General features: G+C 35.8%; 1 protein-coding gene across 3 annotated transcripts in view; it reads right to left on the minus strand.

Moving 5' to 3' along the window:
* ERCC8 (ERCC excision repair 8, CSA ubiquitin ligase complex subunit) overlaps positions 1-13,717 on the minus strand; it is a 29,601-nt gene that overhangs the window by 1,039 nt on the left and 14,845 nt on the right. For all 3 annotated transcript variants that reach the window (XM_036403052.1, XM_054517942.1, XM_054517941.1), the window contains exons 7-11: positions 12,659-12,725; positions 11,279-11,382; positions 10,115-10,239; positions 7,479-7,676; positions 1,006-1,092 (exon numbers count right to left, since the gene is read on the minus strand). In XM_036403052.1, the coding sequence (XP_036258945.1) occupies positions 1,006-1,092; positions 7,479-7,676; positions 10,115-10,239; positions 11,279-11,382; positions 12,659-12,725 (581 nt within the window). The remainder of the gene's footprint in view (positions 1-1,005; positions 1,093-7,478; positions 7,677-10,114; positions 10,240-11,278; positions 11,383-12,658; positions 12,726-13,717) is intronic.

The raw sequence follows: 13,717 nt of genomic DNA on the forward strand, positions 1-13,717 counted from the left end.
AAACAATGGCATATATTACATACTGTCACTGTGTCAAATTTAAAGGAGCAGTTCTAATCAGCTAAGTAAATAATGTTGTTGCTGTGGGTGTTTGTTTTTCAGACTAAGAAAAATCCAATTTCTTCACATCAAAATTATCACAGCAAAAATGTTAATTTCAGGTCCACACAATTTGGGTTTAGGGTATCAGACCTTTGGAACTGTATTTTTCTTCTCTGCTTAAGTGAAGGATAGCTTTGAAATACAAAAACTTACAAAAAGCAAATGTTACAACAATTTTATGTTTCTTATAATTTCTCTATCTAAAATGGAATGATACTGAAATTTTAAAAACTGGAATTTTCACATGCTATGGGCCAAAACATTAATACACCCTAATTTTTCAACATCAGTAGAGTTTGCCAGACTCTGATCCTGTGAATGGTTTCAGTTCCTTAAAATATAGACTTTTTGGCACTCAGGCTGTTCACTGAAATATTTCTTGTCTGAGAGAGAGAAAGTACTCTACTGGAAAATAGTCTTACATATGATCTTCCCTGCAATCACCCTGAATGTCTTGTCCCGGGCCTTTGATATTCACATCAAAAATATTTGTGTATGAAGTGTGGTATCCCTAATCTTACTAATTAATACACAGTATATTCTTAACAATTTAAAATACAATCTAGCACCTCTACAATTCCAAAACAGGACAAACTGCAGAAAGCAGTTTGGAAATGAAAGAAGAAGAATTTGAAAGACCCATAGTCAAATGACATGAACTACTCTTAACTAAGTAGGAAGGTAGCAGCCTCCAAAAGATTTGGCTAGACTACAAGAGAAAATGGTTTCTCAAAACCCTACAAGAATCAAAAGATTGCACAGAAATAATAGGTGATTCTCCTCTTAGTTAGAAATTTTTAAAAATATTGGTAGTGAATCACATACTTCATATTGACTTTCCACACAACCTGCCCAAGTATAACAGCCACAAAAAAGTACAGTTCAAACTCAAAAATTCACTACCTTTTCAGAAGTATCATCAGGAACTGGCTCTCGTGGAGCTGGTACCCATGCAAGGATATTGCAGTCTTTGCTACCACTATAAAGTTCCTGTAAAAAAATAAGTGAAAGTTACTTTCACACAAATTTAGTGAATAGTGACATAGATACCATACTGGGCAGAAAAAAAGGTAGTGAATATTATTTAAAAATAAAGGCAAATAGTAAATTTCTAATTTATATTATAAATCTGGATAAGTAGTATTTTAAATAATATGCCAAAACAAAATTAATATGTTTTTATATTTTTTCCCAGATTGCTCACCAAAACAGCAAAACCACATTGAAATGAACTGTGTTGCTTAAATACATTTTTCTTCTTCCGTCTCTCTAATCTTCCAAAAAGACACCTATTTTAACAGTTAGGCACCTTAAGAGATTGTTTATAGACTAGTAAAAAACCTGAAAAAACCACACAAACAAAAAAAAAGATAAATATTTTCTTATAATTAAAACCCAGGAATAAACTCAGAAGAATCAAGAATCTAGTAAGACATCAGAAAAGAGAATATGTATGGAACAAAGAAGTATTAAGCAAATATAGTTTCAGTATGCCTAGGGAAGGAAAAGAAAAAAGTAGAGTATGAGGCTTGTACCCTGTTGGGAGGGCATGGATCAGAAAGACTAATTTATTAATTTTAATATAAATAACTTTTATAAGTTGTTACAGTAATGACTAAGGACTGAGATCCCATTGCACAAGACGCCCTGCAACACATGGCAACAAACAGTCCTTATATCAAATAGCCCTAGGTCAAATATATCTTAATTTTCTTACTGTTCTTACTAAAGAACAGTTCTGTAGTTATGTACTAAAGGAAATACAGACTCCTCTGTCACTCTAAGATGAGAAAATTTTGCTGGTGAGAAATACTAACACCATCTTTGCAGTAAGTTTTGCACCTATAACACTTGCATTTTCCAACATGCTTAAATTAACAGGTATGAAGATATTCTCATATGCCTTCAATACTGAATTATATTCCTGCTTATTTTATGTTATGTCTGACAACACTTGAGTATTGTCATGTATTTAAACTTTCTGAGTGAGACATATGGGTTTTTTTGTAGTATTCACGCTCACAGTATGAAGAACGAAAGCCTTACTTTACGTATGCTGGTTTTTACACTTAAACTAGCAACTTTCTGCATATGTGCACTTTATGAGTATGTTGATTCAATGTAAGCTCAATATATTATCACAGGTCTGTCTTTGCAGGAAGCCTCCTATATAATTTATATATAATTAGAACTGCATGAATTATGTTGCCATACTTTTCAAAAGCTGGTACTATGCATGAAGTTGTTCATGCATAAAGAACATTCAAGATAAGAGTTTGCAATTTTAAGAGACATAACCATCCTACTTACCTTGCTTAAAAGAAGATATGGTACACCAAAGTATAGGTCAAACTCTACTTTATTCTGTCGGCAGTACTCTACTTGAGCCTTCTGCCTTTGATAGAATCTAGAATATCACTAAGAACTTCAAAAGATCTTTCTATGCCAAAATATCTCCTTATGAGCAACGTCACGGTGACATCTGCATTTTTCCATTTTAATCCTTCTTACCACTTGTCTCACTTTCTGATCCTGGTATGGCAAGATCTTCAGCTAATATCCACTGCATTAAGCAATACTTAAAATTAATTATTACTACCTGAACTGGTGACTCACACCATAAGTCAGTCAAAAGAAGAGCTAGTGACCTCTATGTAGAATTATGTCATAATACAAGACAGACACATATATTGCACTACAAACATGCTCTATGCATGTTTATGGTACAATATATGGAAAGACTGCAAATGAAACCTAATTTAACTTCCAGTTAACTTTTATGTAATAGCCTACTACTGGATTTGCCAAATACCTTTGCAGATGTCACTAGCACTCTTGAGCAGTATGAGCAGCAGTATGATTTAAATAAAAATTCCTTCCTGTTGCACACCTACTATTTTATGACATGTTATTCATACGTGATTATTTATGCGATTTCTTTTTCTGAAAGGGAAACATAGGTCTTGTTTGTTTATTTAAATCATTCTAAGCAGGCACACTGGTATCTAGTATGTTAGATCCAACTGTAAACATCATCTAAGATATTGCACAATGAAGATTTTCTCTTCCACACCACCCTTGAAATTACTGACCTCCTATTAAATTAATGCTTCTTATTAAAGGGCTAAATTCTGCAGTTCTTATTACTCAAGCAGTCTAACATCTTATTAACTTTATAGAGATATTTACGTAAGAACAGTACAGGCAAACAATAATATAGTGGATTTTATGGCTCTGTTCCTAGGATCAGAAAAGGCATATATACACACATTAACTAAAGCTCATACCACTCTCTGGAGACAGCTCTGTACTGCACCTCAAACATAAAAGGTATTTCACACAAACATGCTAATTAATTTGGATAAGAACAGATAAAGAGTAGTATAGTTGAATTTCAAATAGCTAGCTGCTTGGTTATCAGTGATCACGTTTGATTATATGGTTCCAAGCAAACATGAGACACTTCTCATCTCAAATACATATTCGTATATAAATTCAAATACATAATTGGTGCAAAGTTTAAGTTTCTTCTTAGAGCCTATTCTAGTTATGAGGTGAAACAAAGATAGCAATTAAAATAGAGTTAATGAACAAGAAGGACATGAGGGACTGACAGCAATCAATACTAATAAGGAATTCTGAACACAGTAAAAAATAGTGAGAAAAACCTAAGGACCAGATTTAGGGATGGGTCGGACACAAATCAGTCACCAGGGTTAAAGACAGCAGGAAAAGTTTATAAGACTGTTAATATGAAGAACACTTAACAACAACAGAGAATACTACATGGAAATGGCCAGAACTACAGAAAAGATGTAGATCTTGTTTCTCATGAACACAGAATAATAAAGTCCAATTAAGTGCTAACAAGTAACAAGAAAGTTACAAAGCCACTGCTACACATTCCACCACTGTATACATCACACATGTAAGCTATGTATACAGAAGAACCATCAAGGAAAACTTGCAGCTTGCTTAATTATGTTTTGATATGTATTTAAAAATTCCAAAGCTGAAAGTGAGCTGATATGCCATGCAGAAAGAAAAAAAAAGGCAGAATAATATAGACAAGAATGAACTGACATTTTTTAATCCTAAACATGACAATGGAAAAGATTATTGAATGATTAAGTTATTGTAGAGTTAAAATATAGATATATAAATATCACTCAAGAGAATTTGCAATACAGCATGTTTTGTTAAGCAAAAGGGATTTTACTTAAAACTAGTAACAAAATACAAATGTACAGTTGGGAATAACTTCGCAGCATGTTGATTTAATAATACTTGAGAGAGTAAAATAGAAGAGGTGACTATAAATTTTACAAACAATATTACATTCTCAGGAAAGAAATTTTACTGGCAAAATTGTAATTTCTATCGGAATTACATGAAGACTGATGAATGCACTTAGTTGTGTCAAGATAGGATAAGATACTTGGAAGTACATGTGTGAACACTGAAAATAACAGTAGCACTACCTTTGGTGTTGACATCCTGATTAGGATGTGTGGATTTGGCATGGCCTGGTTTATTGGTAGCAGGGGAGGGCCACAGGAGTAGCTTCTGTGAGAAGCAGCTAGGAGCTTCAACCATGTCCAACAGAGCCAGTCTCTGATGGCTCTGAAGATGGATACACTGTGGGCCCAATTAGAGAGGCTGGTAATGCCTCTGTGATGACATTTAAGAAGAAAATCAAAACAGCGCACCTTTTTTTCCCTGGGGTAGTGAGGCACCATGGATGCCACCATCTTGGTGCAGCCCATGGCTTCCCCTTGCCTGGCCCCTGCCCCTGGCCAGCCGTGCTGCGGGCAGAGAGGGCAGGGGCAGCAGCAGCTTCCCCTTCCAGCACCCCGCAGGAGGTGAGGCGTCAAACAGCGCCGGCGCCGCCTGCGGCAGCCACCACTGCTCACGTGGTGCTGGCCGCCACGTGGCTGATGGCACAAACATGGTGAACGACTCCCCAGCATGGAACCTAGATGAGATCAACTTCTCAGCACTGTGGGATCCTGCAGGAATCTGAATTTGTGCAACTTGTTTGCAATGGTACTTATGAGCAGCAGTTTTTCGTCTAGATAGAGAAGAGGAGGAGGTGAGAACATGTGAGGGAAAAGAACATGGTGACACCAAGGTCAGTGGAGAAGGAGGGGGAGGAGGTGCTCCAGGCACTGGAGCCAAGATTCCTCTGCAAGTGAGGACCATGGTGAAACAGGCTGTTCCCCTGTAATGCTTGAAGTCCACAGGGGATGCAGAGATCCACCATGGGAAAAATGCTCATGCTGGAGTGGGTGGATGCAGAGAAAGCTGTGATCTAGTGGAAGACCTGTCCAGAAAAAAAGGGCCTCTGCTTCCAGAGACAGAGAGCCCTTGCTTCCAAAGTAGAGCAGCCTATCCTTAGAGGACTGCACCCTGTGGGTGAGTGACCCACACCACACCACTTTTTGGGAAGACTGTTTGCCCATGGGAGGGATCCCACAGCATGGCAGAGGAAAGCCTCCTCTTCCTGAGTGAACAGAAGGTGATCTCCAGTGATGAACTGACCAAATCCCCATGCCCTGCCTCCCTGCACTGTCGCTGGGAAGAAAGGAGGGGGTGAGGGGGGAAAAAGGTGTTTTAAAGGCTTATTTTACTTCTCATTATCCTCCTATGACTTTGATAATAATAAATTTACTTTATACCTTTAAATTTGAACCTGTTTTGCCCTTAGAATGTTTTTCTCCCAATCCTTACCTCAATTCATGAGCTCTTAGTTAATTCTTTTTTTCTCTCTCCTCTGCCAAACTGTAGCAGGAGAGGGTAAGCAAACAACTCTTGTGGATGCCTGGTATTAAGCCAGTGCCAAATCACGACATATAGCAATGTTGTTTCTCAGACTAACTATTTAATACAACTGAAAGCACAGCATTTACAAAAAAAGAAAACCCAGTCATACTTCTACAGTACAGAACTGAACTCTGGAAAAGGGTGCTTCTGAAAGAGAATCAGGAGTCACATCAGATAAGCAAATGAAGTTGTTGACATCATAAACTTCTAGATACAGTGACTGATGTAGTTCTTGTGTGCATATGCATACATAAGTGATCCTTTACCATGGATCTCAAATGCTAAGGTAGAGACACCACAAGTAAAACAAGTAAAACATGTTTTACAGAGAGAGACCTAATTAGCCTCACCTCCTCAGTTTATCAAAAAGAGCACCAAAGATAGCTTTATATAAACACACTAGAAGTTTTGTTGGGAAACTATTCTTGATAAGACAAAAAGCTTTTCAAGAACATTCTGGAAAAGATGTGCTTTAGCCACAATGTGAATATTGCAGTCAATGTATCTCACTGACTATTAATACCAGGACTGCCTTCCAGATCTAGCAAGGTTTATTAGCTTGAGGTCTACTCATGTTCATAATGTGTCCGTAATTTTCAGTGAAGTCTGTCTCAGTAATACAGTCTCAGTGATTCAATCAAAGCTACTGGACACATAGCAGAAGCTACCAGAGTCACTTCTATGATGAGAGGTCATAAAATGGTATCTACACACCCATTCTGCCTCAAGTATTTCTGCCTGATACTCAGAAAGAGCAGGAAAAGAAGGCAGAGCTGGGACGTGAAGTATGATCCTTAATACAGGGGTCAACTATGTAATGGCCTGAAAATCCATACTATCATACATTCTGCTCTTGGCACAATACATGCCATATGAACAATCTGTTCTAAAGTATCTCATAACAAATTAACTTTTGTTATCCTTAAGTATTTTATTACAAGAGAAAAATACACCAGAGTGGGATAGGAAAAGGAAAAAAAGGCAGAGAAGAAAAAAAAAATCTGTCAGTACCATGAGTCCCTGTAATGCTATGGTATTTCTCAGCTGAAATATTCTCTGATAAATTTAAGAATCTCACAATGTTGTCAGCACTTTATCCAAAGTGTAACTACAGGCACTTGAGCAAGATCCCCTTAGCAAAGTATTTGAGAGCCTTCTCAATACTCACTGAGAATGCACTAATGCACTTCACAGTCTTTCTTAATGTGATTATTGTGATTAATCTCTGAGAAAGATAACACCTCTTCCATTTTACAGAAAACAAAAGTCTTCACACATGTGCTTTATTAATGATTACACAGGCAAAAAAAATACTAAAGGTATATTGAGAAGTTACATATGTGAGACAACACAAGCAGTGGAAGGAACCTAATCCAGAAAATGTCATCCCAAAAGCTTGACTAAACTTTTCCTGGATTACACGTAAGCCACTCCCTCTTATGATCCTTGATTAAAGCATATCCCTGAAAAGTGAATGCTTTTATAGTGCAAATGGTATGTCAATCTGCATAAATATTCCTGCCTGTCTGGAATACTGCTTGTATTTCACTTACCTGAAAATGAGGTTGAAATACACAGCAGTTGACAGTACTATAGTGCCCTCTAAGCATAGTTATCATTTCTCCTGTGAAAACTGTATAAACAGCAATAGTACTTCCATATGGAACAAAGGCAAACTCTGGATTACAGCCACAAGAGATGGTAAATTTGAGTCCTTTCCTACTTTCATTACAGACTTTCCCATAGTTTACCTGCAAAATGAAAGATCACATAGATTACATAGTCAGCTATTAAGTAAAACCCCAGGAAATTATATTAAAAGGTCAATTTTACTTCATGTTTAATACTCAATAAAATTAATTTTGGGTTATGTTAATAAATCTTGTGATATTTCAAAGTACAGATGTCTATCAAGATAATTATTTTTATGTTCAATAAAGTTTACTCTTCTTAATATCAATTTGGAACGAAAAGAAGGAACGAAAAGAAGGAACGAAAAGAAAGGCCTAAAAACTAGCAATTCCACACTAAGGAATAGGATTTCAACAGGCTGTTGCATGCCAGATCTGCATCAAGCGCCTAAACCCTCACTGAAATTAGACATGGTTTAGGAATTACCATCTGTTGTGGTTTAGGAATGGTATTTTCAATTCAGTACACTCGCTCTCCTGCCTTGAGTTCAAAACACGATAGGCAGAGATCATGGATTGAGATAAGAACAATTTACTAGAAATAGCATTAAAAAACCAAACAGTAAGAGCAACAATTAGTAACAAAAGGTATTAGTAACAAAAGGTATGAGACAATGAAATTATTTACAAGTTCAACAAAAAAGTACTGGACTGTTTTCTCCCAGGGTAGCTTTGATAGGAAAAATTTCTAAGAGCTTAATGGTGAGGTGTAAGGGAAGCCTTGCAAATTAAAATAGTATAAAAGCACCTTATTAACACCTGTACTAATGTCTCAAACTACAGTTTCATAGTTTCAAGCTGTTAAGAAGTTTTATACAGATAAAAATCTCATAAAAGATTGAAAGTGAGGTTTCCAAACATGTTTGGAAATATTCCAGTTGGCTATATCAGTCTAATTAGGTTCTATCAGACATCAGAAGTATATTTATGAAGTGACAGAGAAATATATTCATGGAAACAGTATAGCCTTCCTCGAAACAAGTTAATTAAAACAAAGCATTACAATTTGAACTATTTTTTCATGAAGAAAATGCATTGTGTTAGAATATTTACACTGTGAACTTCACAAATTTCTTAGCTTATAGTCAAAAGATTTCACAATTGGAATTGTTTTCCTTCTTAACTCTAGGCCTTCAGTTTTAGGTAGGGAGATTTAAGATTAACACAGAGAGCTTTGCTAATATTTTACACAACAGTGACATTGCTAAAAGAAAATCATATGTATGCCTTTTTTCTATGCCTTTTGAAAGATATAGAAAAGAAAGATTTAGGTCAAAAGGGTGGGCTAGTCAGGGAAATAAAAGGACTATGGTGTAAACTTGTAATACTTGTACATGCATTCATTTCTTTGCTGATGTCTTAAAATTATTTTAAACAATACCTCTGGGCAGTGTGTGAAAATACAGTACTCTGGACAATATAACTCTGAACTTTAAAATGCAAAGCAGGGTCAAGCTATTCCACACCAGATTAGAAAACTGTAAAATAGCCTATGAAACAAGTAAATGAACTAACAGGCACAGAAAAACCCAAATCCAGTGATCCAGCTGGTAAGAGGAGAGTGAACAAACTGCATTATCTACTTTGGTGGTGGTGATTTGAAGATGGGAAGATGTTTGTGTATGAGGTGCTGAGAACAAGCTGGCAAATATGGGTAGGATGGAGAGAAATCTTTTTATTTAAATATCTATACAGAATTATTTTTGCTCTTTTCAGAAACTAAGCAGCACAATTAAAAGATTTCTGAGGTATAGCAAAATTTATTTCTTTCCTGATAGCAATGACAGACCATAATTACAGCTGACTAAAATTCCATGGACAGTGACTTACCTAGTTTGTTCATCTTTCAAAATTAACAAAGAAAACTATTTTCTTTACTGAACAGAAAAATAAAACAAGAACCTTCACCACAAAAAAATCCAAAAGCCATTGAAAAGACTGCAATATCAGTAGAGGTTTAGCACAATTCCCACCCCTCATTCCTGCTGCTGTGTCATTCCAACACAAATCTGGAAGAATGGATGAATAGATATTTTTAATACTGTCATGCAACTTCACAGGAGAGATTCCACAAAAACAGATTTGCAAGAAAGCCAGGCAGCCAGTGAAACTCTCAGGTATGGCCAACTGCTCTATGGACAGTACATTGGCAACTAATAGTTTAAAAAACCCCGAAACTTTCTACCAACAGTCACGGTTTATTCAAGTTTTTATTACTGTATGAAATATTTATAGCTATACTCTCAAATTCATGAACTTAGAGTTACCATATTAAATCTTTAAGTAGATTAGGGTTCTTCATACTCTTTTTCTTTACAATGAGTAGAAGAAAAGAAGTCTGAAAGAAAACAATGTTCACCAAATGATCTAGTGATGAAATTAAGCAGCTACATCCTTTATGAAAGTGAAATCCAAGTTCTACTGCCAAGTGCAAAAATTATAAATCTCTTAAAATTAAATGAAAGTAAAAATGCATCTGAAGTGCCTTGAAAACTTACTAAGGTGTTTTCTCCAGTGGAGCTATTCCAGAGTCGCATCCGATCATCTGTACCAACAGTTAGCAGGTGAAGTCCATCATTTGTATAGCATAAACCATTAACTCTCCCATTGTGAGCAGTGTTTGCTGCCAGGGAAAAAGAGCTGTCTCAGGTCTCTAGACAAAAATTACTACTTTGCATATATTTTTACTTCAATGTGGAGCAGTGGCAGTGCTGTTTGAATGGTAACATTAAGTTAAAAATAATTTAATTTTTTGTTTATAAAAGCATCTGGCCCACTTACAGCCACCAGCAGTGCTCTTCGGGGTGCAGTGCAAGAGCCAGTTCTGTCCAATCTATCATCCAGTTGTTGATGGCCCCAACCCGTCAGCATTCCAGAGGCATTTGGACAACACCCTCAACAACATGCTGTAGCTTTTGGCCAGCTCTGAAGCAGTCAGGGTAAGGTCTCTCTGTACTATACTGCAGTACTTAATTTAGACATACCTTCTAGGTAGAAATACGACTGCTTTTTAAAGATTTTATTAGAAAATAATTATTACCTGCTCTTGGTTTCGTTCATATACATTTCAATAAATAAAATACCCTAGCCTATACAATTGATATTTGAAAACTAAAAAATCATCTTGAACCTGTCTGACAAATATAAAGTTGAAAAGAAAGATGTTGTGATCGAAAAAGTCAACATATTTTTCAAAGGAATGTATGAAATGGCACTAGTTATCTTTGGAGATACATCAAATTTTGGTTTTCATTAAACAGTATTTCTTCTTTTTTGACCAAGTACTAGCTTTCTTTAGAAAGTTTTCCTCTCAATAATTTTTTCAACTTCAATCAATTTTGTATTTACATAAAGGCTAATCCACAGCATAAATGAATTCTTCCACTCACAAAAAAGATAACAGAATTTTCCATTTTAAAGGAAAGCCATTAAGAATAGATACACTGCTATCATTTAGGCAATCTCTCTAAACAAGGTCCCAAACAACAAAAACTGACTCTATAAAAGTAGTAACTGAACAAAGCTGAATGGCCTCTGTTGTGTACTAAGTAACAACTGGATTATCACTACTCCTATTGCTGGTCTTAGTATTCAAAACATTAATGAAATATAAGAATTACTTTAGTTACATATGAATTACCACCAGTTATATTTTGTATTACCTGCTTCAGAAGATGCTTTGGACTTTTCTCCATTGTACTGATCAAGTGTACTCAGACATCCAGAAGCTCTCCTCACATCCCATAATTTTACTCTACCATCAGCACTAAGAAAAACAGATTTGCTAAAATTAGGGAAACTGAATGCACTACAGTTCAGGAACTGTCTTTGGTCAACACACCTGGCATTCACCTTGGTCCAGCAACTGTTCCGAACCACTCACCATGTGGGCACACTCAAGTCAACAGAATTCCATTAAAAAAATTTTAAGGCAGACTTCAGACTTTCATTTTCATGTGTTAATAACTTCAGCTGGTATACTATCAGGACCTAAGAGTGAATCATGATCTGTAACACAGTACACTTACCTCTTTGATTACAACGTAACACCCTTGCATACACACATAGCCTGAGAATAAACTTGCTAAATCATCTGTTGCCTAAACTGTAACTACAGACTCCAGCATGGTCTGTAATAGTGGTCTGAGAATGTGGGGTTTTGTTATCACAGATCTACTGTATGACTGGTACAAAAGCTGTCTACAAGCAAACAATTTTTCATCTGCTACAACAAGACAAAAACAACAAAAACCCCACAAACAAACAAACACAAACAAAGCAATCCCTAAACAACACACTGTTAAAACATTTTCCAACTTTGATAAGCCTTTCAGAAGCCTGAGTTCAGAAATCAAAAGTTTGCGAATCTGGTAACTCCACTGAACTGATAAAACTGCCATTCCACTAAACTTATGAAATAGCTGTTCCTCTCTGCAAAAGAAAATAAAACCACGGCATCTAAAAAGTGAGAAGAAAAATGTCACACAATAATCAAAAGCTAACATGTGAAAGTTATAGAATAGCCAAGAGGATTTTTTACATTAAAAACATCTGGACAGAAAACAAAAAAAGCCCAGGAATATCAACATACAATCCATATTCACTGAATTACAGTCACTTGGAAAGTTACATCAGCTAAGCTACCCAAGTTATTCTTTTTGACATAAGTTAAGTGTGATTACCAGAATGGTAATTTGAGCTAATCATGTTTTACTTTATTACAACATGGATTAGCAATGTACACACTAATAAACAGTAAGAAGTGAGTATATCCTTAATATTCTACTATTTTCCTATACCAGTAGTTACAGTTAGTATTTCAAAACTCTGTACAAACTTGCTATAAAATAAGCATGACTTGTTGACAGCTCTTCAGGTTTTGTTTTTCTAGGGAAAAGCTATAAAATTGTGAACAGGTAAAAGTAAATGAAGAAAATTAACTCCAGAAGTGCATTTGAATTGAAGTAAGTATGCCTAAAGAATGTATAAAATTTTTACTGACCAATATTCCAGCACATGTAACAGTTCAGCAACATCCTTACCTTCCTGTTGCCAAAACATATTCATGACGTGGGGACCAAGCTACTGCCAATACTTCTTGTCTGTGACCTAAGAATGACATGAAAAAGTTTATTATACACACCATTTTGTGTAAATAACTGAAAGTAAAAGCAAATATTTAGTTGTATAGGATTCACCAAGCCAGAATAATAATTCAAACTGTAACATCAATTTAAATTTTTGAAACTATATTATTTTGGGACAGAAGTTATTTCTGTCTCTTCTTCTTCCCTGAATGGGATTGTAGTGAGCAGAAAGTGATACACATAGTATTACATGAGTATAATTTTCAATAATAAAGATGGCTATACCTATGCAAAACACATTACAACTCAGTCACAGCTTTTTGTACAGCACTGGTATTTTCATACATGGAAGGAACTTTCCATTTATTTTTCTTCAAATCCTTTAATAATGTTAAATTTAAACTATACCTATCGTACATACTTACAATTAAAACTTTACTCGTTTTATCCTCTAAGAATTTTGTCCTGAATTTGTGGTATTTTTTTCCCTTAACTATTAAAGTATCAATGAAGCTAGTGAAGGGTGTTGAACACAGGTCCTGCAAGGAAAGCTGAGGGAGCTGAGGGTTTTCAGTCTGGAGAAAAGGAGATTTGAGGGGACCTTACTGCTCTCAAAAACCACCTGAAAAAAGCTGTAGCCAGGTGGGGGGTAAGTCTCCCAGGTAACATACAACAGGAGAGGAAGTGGCCTCAAGTTGCACAATGGAGGTTTTGACTGGCTGTTAGGAAAAATTCCCATACTTTACAAATAAAATTCTGGCAGGAACAGGTTGCCCAGGGCAGTGGTTGAGTCGTTACCCTTGGAGATATGCAAAAGATGTATAGATGTGCCACTTAGACATGTAATTCAGTGGTGGATTTGGCAATGCTGGACTCAACAATCTGAAAGATCTTTTTGTATATATATATATGAATGTACATGTTTTTTGGTTTTGTTTTTTTATACACACACATGCACACACCCACACTTTAAAACTTGGCAAGTTATGTTAAATAAGTACAGAAAATGGGAAG

This window comes from Molothrus ater, chromosome Z (assembly GCF_012460135.2).
Source record: "Molothrus ater isolate BHLD 08-10-18 breed brown headed cowbird chromosome Z, BPBGC_Mater_1.1, whole genome shotgun sequence".
NCBI lineage: Eukaryota > Metazoa > Chordata > Aves > Passeriformes > Icteridae > Molothrus > Molothrus ater.